We start from the raw sequence: 16,171 nt of genomic DNA, 5'->3' as shown, positions 1-16,171 counted from the left end.
ATGTCTCGAAGTAAACCACTTAACATGTTTATCCCTTGCCATTCCGATTTCGATAACGGTTAGATTTTTTTCCTCAATCAAGTGAACTAAAATCAACTTGTTTTAATTACATAATAAAAATATCGTAACTGTCATAATATATGTTTGTATATTTTTTAATTTTCCTCTTTCATAGCATTCGTTGTGGAATAGCTTAAATGCCGTTTAACCAATTTAATGATACATTGGTTATCTCAATTGCTATGTGTGGACTTAAGATCCTATTTTGTCTATTGGTAATCTACTGGGAATAGGAACCTACAGGTCAGAAACCATACTCCATAAATGGCGTAGGAAACTTGTTGGTCGCGATCCGGGTGCTTCGGGAATCTGGAATCCGGGGTCAAGCAGATCACTCGCCACTACTGGAGTGGCAGTCGTCTGTATAATTTGGCCCATGCTTGGTTGTCAAGGTTGCTGACCACTAGTTTATTTGACTACAACCATAATTTATTCATTATAATATGTATTATACTCGACTCGACATGATTGTTGATTAAGCAGTAGTTTGACTGTCTTAGTACTCCAGTCTAAATTGGCATCGCAAATCGTATGCTCGTTCAGAATATGGCCCACTGTCTTACTTTAGCCTAGTTCTCTTTGATTCAGAATGGTGGGGTTTAGCGAAATGTGACTTACCATCACCGTCCCTTGATGATTAAAGCTACAACTTAAAAAAAATAAAAATGCATTTCCGTTTTTATATTATATATATTTTATTAACTCATAATTCTGAATCATTTTCTTTCGATCCCTTCCCCTAATCCCTTCAATTGAGACTCAATGTATTCGTCTGTTACATATTTCACCATGTACTTTGGTGAGCCAACGTTTCCTTGAATTTTAATCCTCCAATTGTTAATGAAATACGTACTATTAGTCGGCTGGATGCACTTTGTGTTCCTCAACATTTCTTCGATAGTAGCTCTATGGATTATTAACACTAATCATACAAACACTTATTATTCCACCTATTTCTAGCTATTTCTAATCATAGCGGATCGATAACGGTATACGACAAGTATTACTCAAAATAAATAAAACAAAAACAAAAGTACATAATATAATAACTGTAGATTAATTGATAAGAAAAAGTCATGAAGTCAAATGTGCAAAAGCAATAAGGAGATACGTGCATTTTCGATGCTGAAGTTGAAAAACGGTCCTTTTTTTTTTATTGCTTTCGATAGGCAGACGAGCTTACGGCTCATCTGATGGGAAATGATAACCGTCGCCCATAGACATCCAAACTACATCAGTGACTCAGATGCGCTGCCTATCCTGGCCTGGATGGGCAGCCTTATGTATGTTACACCGGCTATCCTGTCCTTCAGACCGGAACACAATATTACTGTTTTGCGGCAGAAATAGACAGGACGGTGGTACCAACCCGGGCGGGCTTCTACACAGAACCCTACCACCAGTAATAAGTTGATAAGTTATGGTATCTTTAGTGTTAAGACCAATCATTAAAGAAATACGAATATATTATTTTGATGAAAACTGTCCTCTTAAGTGTCTGTTCTGATCGGAAGGTACAGAATCATAACGGATAACTGTTAAATAATGCGGTTTATTTAATACCACCGTCTTACACCATTTTATTTATTTATTACTTAGATAGGTAGACGAGCTCAAAGTCCGCCCGGTGTTAAGTAGTTTCTGGAGCCCATAGATATTTACAACGTAAATGCCACCATCTACCTTGAGATAGAGTTCTCAGGTCTCAGTATAGTTAAAACGGCTACCCTTCAAACCGAAACGCATTACTGCTTCACGGCAGAAATAGGCAGGGTGGTGGTGCCTACCCATGCGGACACACGCGAGACCCTACCACTAGTAAATGCACCTGCCATGCATGGACTTGATAGTTTTTCACTTAATAGTGTACTCGTTTATTAATGATTCGATTAAAACGGTTAAAAAGATTTGGGACATTCGGTAATCGAAGAATGTATTTGCGATCCCAATGAAACAAATACCTATCTATCTGAGATGTTCAAAAATAATGTACCCTAGTTCTAACATCGCTTATTATGAAATCGGCAGCAGAATTTAGTCTATATTTCTGTAATCTGACGAAGCATGTTGCGGATAATAACATTTACTTTTAGGTTAGGAATATTGTGTTCTTTTTTTTATAATAAACGTTGGCAGTTCTAAGTAGCACATTGGATTGAAAGTTTGGTCTAAGTCTCACAACTTGAGTTGGTAGCATCATACTCTAGCGTCTGGACTCCATCTGCTTTGCATGACTTTTTCATTAATTTTATGGTAAACAGATAAATTACTCACGTATAATCAGCGAAGTTGATATGGTTTTCGTTATAAACATCATCAGTCAAGCCCCTATATCTGTTTACCATGATATAAAATGTAAGCCCATCTGTGTTTATAGCTGCGAAAAGACATAACGAAAGCCAATTAGAATTGTTACCCCTTTACAGGATGTCCTTTGTATTGACGAAATTGGTCTTTCTTTATGGTAAACAAGAGCGCGGCTGTGTATCGCTTATATGTACAAGGACAGAGTTTCTCTGCAATTTGGTACGATTCATTTGTTATTTCGTCTAAACCCTACCAATAAAATATCGTTCCTTAGACCTTTAAGGGTGATAGTCAATATCGGGCAACTTCACTAAAAGTTGTGTTTATTTCTTTTACCAAAGTCAAAGGTTTTTCGCAAATAAATATTGGCTGTGACCACCCACCATACGCTTTAGTAGCTTAAAACACTGATGCGTAACATTAGCATAAATACCACATCCCCAGCACTGGTAGAATAACGTCGGCGAATCTAGTCATTGTGCTGTAGAATAAACAGACCAGTGAAAGAACTCAGCCCGTGTGGTTTTAAGTGTTTATCGGATCCCATCACATAGACATCACATTCTGAATGTCATCACTCACCTTGAGGCATAATTTGTAAATTTCAGCTGTGTATTTTGTAGCGGTAGGTAGGTATTTTCCTTTACTGGTCGATTATATATATCTGTCAATACAACTTACTTCACAAATATCTTCCCGCCATCGGAGCAGAGTTCATCTATATTATCTGGAGCCGCTGTGTTCATCGACAGTGCGTTTCCAAAGATCTTTTTTTGCCACGTACTTTCCGGCTTTGGAATGAGCTCCCCTCCACGGTGTTTTCTGAGCGCTATGACATGTCCTTCTTCAAACGAGGCTTGCGGAGAGTACTTAATGGTAGGCAGCGGCTTTGCTCTGCATCTGGCATTGCTGACGTCTATGAGCGACGGTGACCTTTTTCCATCAGGTGGGTCGTATGCTCGTCTGCCTAAAACGGCAAATTAAAAAAATAAATATGAATTCTAACCACTTATGTAGAAGCCGTTGTCACTCGAAATTCCAGTTAGGAATTGGATATTGTTTACATCCATCGACGTGTCCATGTTCCAACAGTACAGATTAGTGCGATCTTCGTTTGTGAAAAATAAAATGTTGTTATCATAATTTCTGTCATACAAAACTCCCCTTGGGTTTGTATCGCGTTCGCTGAGATCCTTAAAATTAAGTTAGGAAATCTTAATGATACAATTTCGTCGGAAAGGCCCTAGCATCCTCATGCCGTTGCTAATATTCGTTTATCATCTATATTCTATAGCATCTCGAGTCGCGTAATCTTAAGAGACCTATTTTTTCTATTGCTGAGACGGATGAACTAGCTCACAAGTTTGATTTTTATTACACGATAAAACAATGCATGCGCTATGTTCGTATTTCGTCAGAAAAATTGGTTCTGTTTACGAAAATCGAACGTTAGCATGGTATCCCTCGATACTAGTAGTACACCGGTAGCTCTATCCTTTCATCATCATCATCTCAGCCTGTCTACTTTCCACTGCTGAACATAGGCCTCTCCAACTGATGTCCAGTGCGGCCGGTCCGCTGCCACCTGCATCCTACGTGACCCAGCAATTTTCACCAGGTCGTCGGTCCATCTGGTAGGTGGCCGTCCCACACTGCGTTTGCCAGTACGTGGTCTCCACTCGAGGATCTTTCTGCCCCATTGGCCGTCCGATCTTCGCACTATGTGGCCTGCCCACTGCTACTTCAGCTTGCTAATCAGTAACTTTCAGTCAGTAACTTTGGTTCTTCTACGGATCTCCTCTATCCTTTAGGCCACTATTTTTTTACCTAGTCGTACCTAGTACGAATCGTACCTAGTTCCAGTGATATTTCTGTGGAGAAACAATTTTGCGTTCCAGTTTCGAGGATGGGACTGATATTTGTACTAATGTAAAGAATAATTTGATCGGCTATGTCTGAAGAAGAAAGAAGAGAAGAAGAAAGAAACTGAAATTGAAAAATTGGTTGTGGTGCGAAAAAAGAAAATCATTCTAGTATATACAAAAAACTGTCAAATTTCTAATGGCACATTCACAAGTCGGAACCTGCAACTAACCCAATCTACATTGCACTTATCGAGAATATCCAATATCGAAGAAACAGATTAAGTATCAATCTGGGCAATTACACTTTTAATAAATACTAGTGGTACCGCAGTAGTCGAAATTCGACTATAATTAATTGAAATTATTAGTTTCAACATTATTACAGTCCTATTGTTACAGATTTTGCCAAGACTACACTATAGAAAAATACTCGTAATATTAAAGATAAACAATACTAACCTATTCTCAATTTGACTACAGACTTTAAGCAATAACTTTTTTTTTTTCTTTTTTTTTTTACGTGAGGGTAGTCTAAGTGTCAATACAAAAATTTTGTGTTCTAAGATTTATTTTAATTTAAATATAATACAGCTTATATTGTTATGATTTATTGATACCAGGTTGATCACTGACCTCCAATACTCTCATTTCAACAATTATTTCTCCTCTGAACTCACTCAAACTAAAAACTTAATTATCATCACCATGGATATTTACTCCAAACTATTTGCACAACTGGAAGACTTGTCTACAACACTGAACTTAAGAATGGCACAACACGAAGAAGATTTGAAGAATGCAGCTACCACAGATCTCCCACATAAAACCATAGCGAGTTTATCCCGTGAGTTTGCTGAATTTAAATCCTTTGTGTGTAATGCACTAAGTGCTTTGAAAACTCAAATCGAGTTGCTTACTTTGGGCCTGGACAGACACGAAATGATGTCTCGTCGGAAAGTACTGTTGCTTCATGGGGTCAACAATAATAAAGACCCTTCTGCTACTGTTTTGGATATTTTAAAAGGTCCCATGAAATTGAGTCATATAATTTCAACTGACATAGTAACCTGTCATCATCTTGGAGCTAATAAAAGCAAGCCTCGTCCAGTTTTAATAAGGTTCAAATGCCATAGCCATCGAAGTGAAGTTTGGAAGAATAAGGTGTTGCTGAAGGGTTCTGGGTTGACGTTGTCTGAATTCTTGACGAAGTCCCGCCATGATACGTTTCTGGGTGCTCGCAAACATTTTGGCCTTAAGCAGTGCTGGACATCAGAAGGCAAGATAGTAATCCAGCTGTCTGATAAAACACGTCGGAAGATAGAGACTGTCGCTGAGCTCCGTCTGTTGATAAATCAGTACCCTGTGGCACCAGCGCCTAGTGATGAGTCTGTTGAAGCCGTGAAAACCACAAAGTCGCAGGTCAAGAATACGTCGGACAAGAGGATCCGTAAACCGCCTAAACAATAATGTTTCACTTTATTTATTTTAAGGAAAGTATAGCATAATATTTATTTTTAATTATTTTACTTTGTTAAAATTCTTTGATGTATTCCATACTCATTTTTATGTCTATCTTTCTGTTTTACTTTATTTCTTAGTTTGGCGTTTGTTAATTTTGATACATAAGTTAATATTATAGTTTATGTTTGTTGGTTAAACTTAGTGATGTATTATGTATAACCATGTATTTCAACATAATAACATAACATTGATATGACTTTGACAAGTTTGACACAATGACATGTATTGGTATGTTACCTACCGTACAATGGGGTAAATAGGGACAAAATCGACCTTCAGATTGAATTTTAAAATAGTTCCAATTAAATAGTCACTGCTCAACCAAAGAAATAAGTTGAGTCTTGAACGTACCTAGGTGATAAAAACCGTTACATTATTTTAATTATTCATTTTAAAGAAATAATCGGTAAAATAATGGCCGTCCCAATTTACCCAGCGTCCGGGGTAAATTGACACGGTTAAGGGTTAAATTGGGATATTTGTAAGGGTTGTCAACTCGCAGTACTGCGATATATAGGTAGGTGCCATATAATTATTTATATGGACCGAAATGATGAATACAATCCATAATTTAAGCACAATACACAACATAGTGTAAATTAAGCTGGTTTCTATTCCGAAGCGATGTGACGTGAATGATAATCAACAATACAATGATCAAAAAAAGTATGTGCATGTTATATTTTAGCAAGAGTAAGATATCAGGTGAATAAGATAAAAAAACAGCTTTATCTGATTACTGCCAATAATAACAAAAATAAAAGAAATTCTTTCTAAGCGAAATAACTAAACTCAATTAATTCACTCACTCATAATTGGATATCTCGGATTTTTAATTAATGTTACATTTAAAATCTGAGACCTGTTTTTATTTGTGTGTGTTCGTTGTGAATGTTAACAAAATCATGATTCGATGCGTGAATAGATTCTGAAATAACAAAAGTTTTGATTCGTTTGAGTTCTTTTAACTTTTAATTTTTTTATTGCTATAAAGAACATACGACCGGGCAGATATTACAAGGTAAATGTCGCGAAAAAAAAGTAATTATATATATACTTTTCTTTTACCTATAATACTTACATAAACTAACTGATAAACACATTAACCTTCTTTACATCACGCAATTAAGTGATAGTATAGGCTAAAAAATCTATTATAAGATATCAGTGACAACCCTAACAAGCCATCCCTATTTTGTCTTTTGGCGTTCCAATTTTGTGTTTTCTCGTCCCTAATTTTTCCAGTCTCGTTCCAAATTACCCTACATACGTCCCAATTTTCCCCAAAAAGAAAGGAAAAAATATAAATTTTTTATTTTGTCGAAATATTGTATTTAAAATAAGAATATTGCAACTTACCGTTTGTTGTGGTATTTCCAGGTGTATTAAAAACTTATATAAACTGTGATCTTATTGAAAAAACAACGATAATATCACTTTTTTTAAAAGTTCTTTAAGCTGTTTTAAAACGCACTTTTCAACCACTATTTTAAATTTAATTTGACGAATTTTTGGGACCAACTAAACTCATGTTTAGTACTTCCATAGTTAACTTGGTTTTTCTTCTATACATTGATAAATATTACCTTAAAGAAAATTAGGTAGATTCCGTGCTACAAGTACTTTGAGAATCTTCCGCAGGTTTGTCCCAATTTACCCCAGAATCCCAATTTACCCCATGTCATGGTACCTCCTTTACAATAGAACTTTGGCTCTGTGGCTTTTGGCCATCAATGTTAGTTGTAGGTATACCAAATAATTGATGATTTAAAAGAATTGTCTGTAATTTGTTTTTCTTGGAGGTTAGTTTGATAGTATTATATTTTGTATTCTTAGAAGTTATTAACGATTTTAGGAGTAATTTTTTTTTTGTTTTTTTTTTGTTTTGTTAGTCTTTGTTTATTATTTTATTGGTATTATTGATTTTTATTACTTATTTAAAGCATTTCATGTACAGTGACACTGATGAAATTTTTTTGTCATGTTCTTCTTCTGTTTCTTCTGATAGAAGCTTTACTAGTGCGTTTGATAATGACGATTCCACTCATCTACGCGATCAACTTGCTTATTCCCTTTCGTCTTCTTCTAAATGTTTCAACGTCGTTCATATCAATGCTCAAAGTGTTCACGCACATTTTCCTGATCTATTATCTTCCTTTGACTCAGACCATGTTCACGCTGTGCTTATCTCTGAGACTTTTCTGAAGCCTTCACTCCCATCCTCGCAATATGCACTCCCCGGATACAAACTTTTGCGAAATGACAGGACAGGTCGCGGATCTGGTGGTGTTGCAATCTACCTCCGTGCTGATCTGAAGCATGCAGTCGTTGATCAGTCACCAAGCGAATATACTCAATCTGCTGAGCACCTCTTTATAGAGGTAACTATCCAGCACACCAAGATACTTCTTGGTGTTTTTTATAGTCCTTCAAGTCACATTGATTATTTCTCATCTTTTGAAAGTATGTTAGAAAATGTATGTTCTATATATGACCATGTCTTGATCCTTGGAGACTTCAACACTTGCCTGATCAGGGATGACGCACGGTCTCAGCGATTCCTCTCTCTAGTCTCTCCTGTAAACATGCACCCTCTTCCCTTGGGGGCGACTCATCGTGCTCCTCACTCTACTCCTTCTCTCTTAGATCTTATTATTGTCTCTGACCCTTCCAAAGTTTCAACGCATGGACAGTTATCAGCTTCGTTCTCTTATCACGACCTTATTTACCTTTCTTACAAAGTTCGTTGTCCTCGACGCAAATCTAAATTTCTCCTTCTACGCAGTTTCAAAGATATTGCTCTCGAGCGTTTGAGGATTGATGCTGGTAATCTGGACTGGTCGTCTGTTTACAATTGCAATGACATCGACAGTAAAGTTGCTGCCTTTAACAACCTACTATTAGATCTCTACAACAACCATGCACCTCTCAAGAGAATCAGGGTTAGGCACTTGCCTGCACCATGGCTCTCTGATGAAATTAAGTTGTTCATGAGTAGGCGCAATAAAGCGAAATTGAGGTATAGGAAGAACTCGTCTGAGGTAAACTGGGCAGTCTACAAAAAACTTCGCAACCGTTGCAGTCGCCTGTGTAGGGATGCAAAGAGACGCCACATTCACAATTCCGTAACTAATCTCGATTCTACACAAGTATGGCGATTTCTCAAGTCTCTTGGTATCGGTAAGGCTGTTGAGGAGAATACCGTAAGTGCGAATATTGACGCACTCAATGCGCATTTTGTCAAGCCTCCAGTCACGCTCGATGCCACCATCAAACTTTCTACTCTTAATCATCTCTCAAATCTTTCTAAGCCATTAAATACTTCTTTTTCCTTTACACCAATTGCTAAGCGGGATATTAAAAAATATTTTCAATCCATTTCCACTAAGGCAGTAGGATGTGATAATCTGCAGCTTCAAATGTTCACACTTATCATGGAGGAACTTGCTCCTATCCTATGCCACATAATAAATTTTTCTCTTGAGTCCAGTTCCTTTCCGTCACTTTGGAAAAAGGCTCATGTCCTACCCTTGCCTAAAATTGCAAAACCTTCTTCTTTATCCCATTACCGTCCCATCTCTATTCTTCCGATCTTTTCCAAAGTCCTCGAGAGCATTGTTCAAAAACAACTTTCTTTTTACCTCTCTTCGAATAACCTACTGAGTCCGTATCAATCTGGATTCCGTCCAGGTCACAGCACTGTCACCGCGTTGGTGAAAATCACCGATGATATTCGCTTGGCCATGGAGCGGAAATCAATTACTATTTTGGTTTTACTGGACTTCAGCAATGCTTTTAATTCAGTTGATTTTGACATTCTTCTCGGTATCCTATCCTCTCTTAATGTCTCTTCTTCGGTAATTCAGTGGTTTAATTCTTACCTCCGTGGACGCTCGCAGTCGGTTCGCTACGAAGAGTCTTTCTCTGAGTGGTGTGACCTCACTGCGGGTGTTCCACAGGGTGGCGTACTTTCTCCTCTTCTCTTCTCTGTGTTTATAAACACAATTTCTCAATCTATATCTTCACACTTCCATCTCTATGCAGACGACTTGCAGCTATATCGCCATACGAGGGTTGCTGACGTTGGGGCTGCCATTTCGGCAATCAACGTGGATCTCTCTGCGATTTACAACTGGGCAAAGTCCTTTGGTCTTTTGGTGAATCCTTCGAAATCGCAAGCTCTCATTGTTGGTGGTAGATATATGTGCGGCCTTCTCGATTACAGCTCGTTAGCGCCCATCCTCTACGACAACGTTCCGATAGCGTATTCGAAATGTGTAAAAAATCTAGGTTTATACATCGACAGTCACCTCTCGTGGATTAATCACGTTTCCGAAGTAAGCAGAAAAACTGTTTACTCCTTTCAGTCTCTGAAACGCCTTCAAAAATTCTTGCCTCTTCGCACTAAAATTTCTCTTGCCCAAACGCTTTTACTTCCTCTTCTCGATTATGCTGATATCTGTTTTCTAGATGCTTCTGAATTGCTTTTAGATAAACTCGAACGTCTGCAGAATTTGTGCATCCGCTTCATTTTTGGTCTCCGGAAGTATGTCTGATTTCCGGGCTGAGCTGGGGTGGCTGCCGATTAGGCGACGTCGTGATTGCCACATTCTCTCTTTTCTCTATTCTATTCTTCACAATCCCGATGCCCCTATCTATCTCCGTGAACGCTTTGAATACCTGATTCCTGACGGCAAAGTTTATTTATTTTATTTATTTATTTATTTATTTGGGAAACAAACAGTACAATACAAAACATACAATATTTAAAAAAATATAGCTAAAACAATAACCAAATATGTTTCCACAATCAAAATCACATATAAGTAGACAGTGAACAAGAAGAGAAATTTAGAAATTTAAATTACAAAAAAAAACAAAAGCAACACAATACGCACATATCATTTTATACATTCACTCACACTATAAAACTACAATACTTATCGGGCCAAATCACCCTATAAACACTCCAAAATAGCTTTTCTATATGCTACAAGTGACAAGCAAAAGATATCAGCATTAGAGAACTTAGCATCATACAACCTACAAGATCTACGGACAAAAGAATTAGAAGCATATTTCGTTCGAGCCGTGGACATGTGGAAGGTCTGTTTAGAACGCGCGGAAATACGACTACATTTAAATGAAATTTTGGAAAGTAGATAGCTAGAATCAATCTCATTATTTATTATTTTATATAAAAACATTTGATCCCTCAGTAGCCTGCGATCGACTAGAGAGACAAATTCTGTCGGTTCTGGAGAGTTAAAGCGACGACAATGGTATAAAAGATGCTTAAAAAACTTTTTTTGGACTCTTTCTAGTCGCTGAATATAAATATTATATTGGGGGTTCTATGTGACGGAGCCATATTCCAATATAGACCGTACAAAACTGTTGTACAACAGAATCAAAGTTAGTCGACAAGCCACATCTCTTCTTTTAAAAACTCCCATTCACAGCTCTAGTCGCTATAGTGGCTCTTTCACAATACAAGCAGTGCGATTATGGAATTCTCTCCCTCAACCTATTCGTGCTAGTTCCTCTCTAGAAGTTTTTAAGAGTCAAATGAAGAAACATTTCCTGTCACTTTAATTGTATTTAAGTTATTGTTTTATGTATGTTTATTTATATGTATTTTTCATTTTATAATAGATTTTTTTTTTTAAAGCTTAGTTTAAAAATCATGCTTTAATAGCTTTTATATTATACACTATTCCCCTCTTATACATCGTATTTCACTCTGCTATTGGTTTGCTGGAAGAAAACTCATGAATGAGTTAAGCTCGCCTTTGTACATAGTATTTAGACATTCTTTAAATCTGTTTTTTATTGTATTTTCTTTGTGTGTACAATAAGAATAAAATAAATAAAATAACAAAAGTTTGACAATAAACAAAGATTATATGTGTGTGTGTCAAATACATGGTAGTGTGTGTAATGTTTTCTTTATTGATTTAATGTATCTTTTATGCATTATTTAAAAAAATATTAGCATTGTGCACTTCGTCTCTATATTCCATATAAGTGTGGAAAATTTCATACTCCTCGGTCCGCGCAATTTTCGTAAAAAGGGATACAAAATTTTTGCTTCCCATATTAATATATAGATGAATAAATACAGTGCTATATTTACTAAATTCAAAAACCAATTAAACTTTAAACAAACAGGAAATCAGTTTATAACAAATAAAGATAAGTTCGCAAAGACAATAAAGTCCTTTAGAATATTAGTACTTTATAATTACATTACTTATAAATTTATTTTTTCTAAACAACATAGTTGGCCATACCAGACATCAAAGCCTGGGCACCCTCTGTGTCGCAGGCTAAGCCAGCGTTCGTTCCGGCGCCGGTGCCCAGTGTCTCGGCCTGGGCGAAACCGCTGCCGTATACGAACACGGCTACAACTCCCTCCTCCGCGATTCGTCCCGCCCCCGCGACTCGTCCCTCTCCCGCGACTAGCCCTCCGACCGCGTCCGACAATCTCGCTTTAGCGATCGACTTCTTTCAGTCGATCAACTTTGAGCGCGTTAACGCTTTGGGCGACGCCATTCGCGCTGCCTCCACTGCACAACACTTTATCGCCGTTGTGCAAGAATACGCCGACGTATACACGTCATTAAATACGTACGTCCTCCCCTCACTCCGCCGGTAATCAATGGCGTATATAAGTAGAATAAAGCCCCTATCTGTAACGATAGGATTTTTTAACGCTTACGGTCTCGCAAATCAACGTGATCAGGTTTCTGACTTTTTGCATGACCATCAAATTGATATCTTTTTAGTGCAGGAGACCCTACTTAAGCCCGCGCGCCGTGACCCTAAAATCGCGAACTATAGCATGGTCAGGAACGACAGGCTCTCTGCTCGTGGTGGTGGTACCGTCATTTACTATAGAAGAGCCCTGCATTGCGTCCCGCTCGATCCTCCCGCGCTCGCTAATATCGAAGCATCAGTGTGCCGAATGTCACTGACGGGACACGCGCCGATCGTTATCGCGTCCGTTTATCTTCCACAGGATAAGAACGTTCTAAGCAGTGATATCGAGGCGCTGCTCGGCATGGGGAGCTCTGTCATTCTGGCGGGCGACCTAAATTGTAAACACATCAGGTGGAACTCACACACCACAACCCCGAATGGCAGGCGGCTTGACACGTTAGTCGATGATCTCGCCTTCGATATCGTCGCTCCGCTAACACCGACTCACTACCCGCTAAATATCGCGCATCGCCCGGATATACTCGACATAGCGTTATTAAAAAACGTAACTCTGAGCTTACACTCGATCGAAGTAGTTTCAGAGTTAGATTCAGACCACCGTCCCGTCGTTATGAAGCTCGGTCGCACTCCCGACTCCGTTCCCGTCACGAGGACTGTGGTGGATTGGCACACGCTGGGCATCAGCCTGGCTGAATCTGATCCACCATCGCTCCCGTTTAACCCGGACTCTACCCCGTCTCCTCAGGATACCGCTGAAGCCATAGACATCTTAACGTCACACATCACCTCAACATTAGATAGATCATCGAAACAAGTTGTAGCGGAGGACTTCCTGCACCGCTTCAAATTGTCCGATGATATTAGGGAACTCCTTAGAGCTAAGAACGCCTCGATACGCGCCTACGACAGGTATCCTACCGCGGAAAATCGTATTCGAATGCGTGCCCTACAACGCGACGTAAAGTCTCGCATCGCCGAAGTCCGAGATGCCAGATGGTCTGATTTCTTAGAAGGACTCGCGCCCTCCCAAAGGTCTTACTACCGCCTAGCTCGTACTCTCAAATCGGATGCGGTAGTAACTATGCCCCCCCTCGTAGGCCCCGCGGCGTTCGATGATGACGAAAAAGCAGAGCTACTGGCCGATACATTGCAAACCCAGTGCACGCCCAGCACTCAATCCGTGGACCCTGTTCATGTAGAATTAGTAGACAGTGAGGTAGAACGCAGAGCCTCCTTGCCACCCTCGGATGCGTTACCACCCGTCACCCCGATGGAAGTTAAAGACTTGATCAAAGACCTACGTCCTCGCAAGGCTCCCGGTTCCGACAGTATATCCAACCGCGTTATTAAACTTCTACCCGTCCAACTCATCGTGATGTTGGCATCTATTTTCAATGCCGCTATGGCGAACTGTATCTTTCCCGCGGTGTGGAAAGAAGCGGACGTTATCGGCATACATAAACCCGGTAAACCAAAAAATAATCCGACGAGCTACCGCCCGATCAGCCTCCTCATGTCTCTAGGCAAACTGTATGAGCGTCTGCTCTACAAACGCCTCAGAGACTTCGTCTCATCCAAGGGCATTCTCATCGATGAACAATTCGGATTCCGTACAAATCACTCATGCGTTCAACAGGTGTACCGCCTCACGGAGGACATTCTTGTGGGGCTTAATCGACCAAAACCGTTATACACGGGAGCTCTCTCCTTCGACGTCGCAAAAGCGTTCGACAAAGTCTGGCACAACGGTTTGATTTTCAAACTATTCAACATGGGTGTGCCGGATAGTCTCGTGCTCATCATACGGCACTTCTTGTCGAACCGCTCTTTTCGATATCGAGTCGAGGGAACCCGCTCCTCCCCACGACCTCTCACAGCTGGAGTCCCGCAAGGCTCTGTCCTCTCACCCCTCCTATTTAGCTTATTCGTTAATGATATTCCCCGGTCACCGCCGATCCATTTAGCTTTATTTGCCGACGACACGACTGTTTACTATTCCAGTAGAAACAAGTCCCTAATCGCGAAGAAGCTTCAGAGCGCAGCCCTAGCTCTAGGACAGTGGTTCCGAAAATGGCGTATAGACATCAACCCAGCGAAAAGTACTGCGGTGCTATTTCAGAGGGGAAGCTCCACACGGATTTCCTCCCGTATTAGGAGGAGGAATCTCACACCCCCGATTATTCTCTTTAGTCAATCCATACCCTGGGCCAGGAAGGTCAAGTACCTGGGCGTTACCCTGGAGGCATCGATGACATTCCGCCCGCATATAAAATCAGTCCGTGACCGTGCCGCGTTTATTCTCGGTAGACTCTACCCCATGATCTGTAAGCGGAGTAAAATGTCCCCTCGGAACAAGGTGACACTTTACAAAACTTGCATAAGGCCCGTCATGACTTACGCGAGTGTGGTGTTCGCTCACGCGGCTCGCACACACATAGACACCCTTCAATCTCTACAATCCCACTTTTGCAGGTTAGCCGTCGGAGCTCCGTGGTTCGTGAGGAACGTTGACCTACACGACGACCTGGGCCGCGAATCTATACAGAAATACATGAAGTCAGCGTCGGAACGGTACTTCGATAAGGCTATGCGTCATGATAATCGCCTTATCGTAGCCGCCGCTGACTACTCCCCGAATCCTGATCATGCAGGAGCCAGTCACCGTCGACGCCCTAGACACGTCCTTACGGATCCATCAGATCCAATAACCTTTGCACTAGACGCCTTCAGCTCTAGGAGCAGGCTTAGGGACCTCGGTAACCGTACTCGTCGAACTCGACAAAGAGTTCGCCGTGCAACCTAATCCATGAATCAGCTTGCTGAGTTTCTCGCCGGATCTTCTCAGCGGGTCGCAATTCCGATCCGGTAGTAGATTCATTCGCGAAGCAGCTACTCTTGAGTTGTTAGGTCTCCTTCGGAGGCGCTCGGGTAGCTGTTAGTAAATCCCACCCCTCCTGGCTGAGCCTTTGCTCGCCCACCTGTCCTGGTGAAACTGGAAAGGCCTCCGGGCCACCAGTAATCCTTCAATCATAAAAAAAAAAAAGTTGGCCATACAAGCTTGTTTTTATATTTATTTAATTATCAACAGTAACTGGTTCTCTCATATTATCATATGGTTGCTACCACTGACCTTGAGATATGAACGGTAAATCTTAATTATATAGTTTTTTTTTTGTTTAAATGGGTGGACGAGCTCACAGCCCACCTGGTGTTAAGTGGTTACTGGAGCCCATAGACATCTAGAACGTAAATGCGCCACCCACCATGACATATAAGTTCTAAGGTCTCAAGTATAGTTACAACGGCGGCCCCACCCTTCAAACCGAAACGCATTACTGCTTCACGGCAGAAATAGGCAGGGTGGTGGTACCCACCCACGTGGGCTCACAAGAGGTCCTACCACCAGTAATATATATAATTCAGGGCTCTAAGAGCACATGAAATAGTTATGTAAGATGTGAAATATCAGAATAAAACCCAGGTATTATTTCTGTACGATCAATGAACGAATGAGACACAGGACGTATGCAATCATCTTAAGCCACTTCTCAATAATCAGATCTTACAGTAGAAATTCTGCCCCAGTGTAACTAACTTTTCTCAGTTAAACTCATCCCTATTATGTTCACGTCGGCTCATGAGTCAATCTATAACTAGTCTAACAATAAAATATACACACATGTTCTATCGCCTAC

The 16,171-nt window shown here is 40.1% G+C and overlaps 2 protein-coding genes across 2 annotated transcripts in view; one reads left to right on the top strand and one right to left on the bottom strand.

Moving 5' to 3' along the window:
* LOC101740731 (major royal jelly protein 1-like) overlaps positions 1–16,171 on the top strand; it is a 198,324-nt gene that overhangs the window by 113,120 nt on the left and 69,033 nt on the right. The window lies entirely within an intron of this gene.
* Positions 731–5,007, bottom strand: LOC105841787 (uncharacterized). The gene is made up of 4 exons (XM_062673478.1): positions 4,866–5,007; positions 3,374–3,560; positions 2,335–2,437; positions 731–966 (listed from the first exon to the last, which is right to left on the bottom strand). Exons 1-4 carry the CDS (start codon positions 4,878–4,880, stop codon positions 777–779), a joined length of 495 nt encoding a protein of 164 aa, XP_062529462.1. The 5' UTR covers positions 4,881–5,007; the 3' UTR covers positions 731–776.

This window comes from Bombyx mori, chromosome 17 (assembly GCF_030269925.1).
Source record: "Bombyx mori chromosome 17, ASM3026992v2".
NCBI lineage: Eukaryota > Metazoa > Arthropoda > Insecta > Lepidoptera > Bombycidae > Bombyx > Bombyx mori.
The sequence above is the reverse complement of the archived record's forward strand: the minus strand, read 5'-3'. Positions and strand labels throughout refer to the sequence as shown.

Excerpts from the sequence above, each read along its gene's own strand:
- LOC105841787 (XM_062673478.1), bottom strand. Across the intron at positions 2,438-3,373 it reads CAACGGCTTCTACATAAGTG|CTATAAACACAGATGGGCTT; the intron begins GTTAGAATTCAT and ends GTCTTTTCGCAG. Across the intron at positions 967-2,334 it reads ATCAACTTCGCTGATTATAC|AGCTACTATCGAAGAAATGT; the intron begins GTGAGTAATTTA and ends AATAATCCATAG.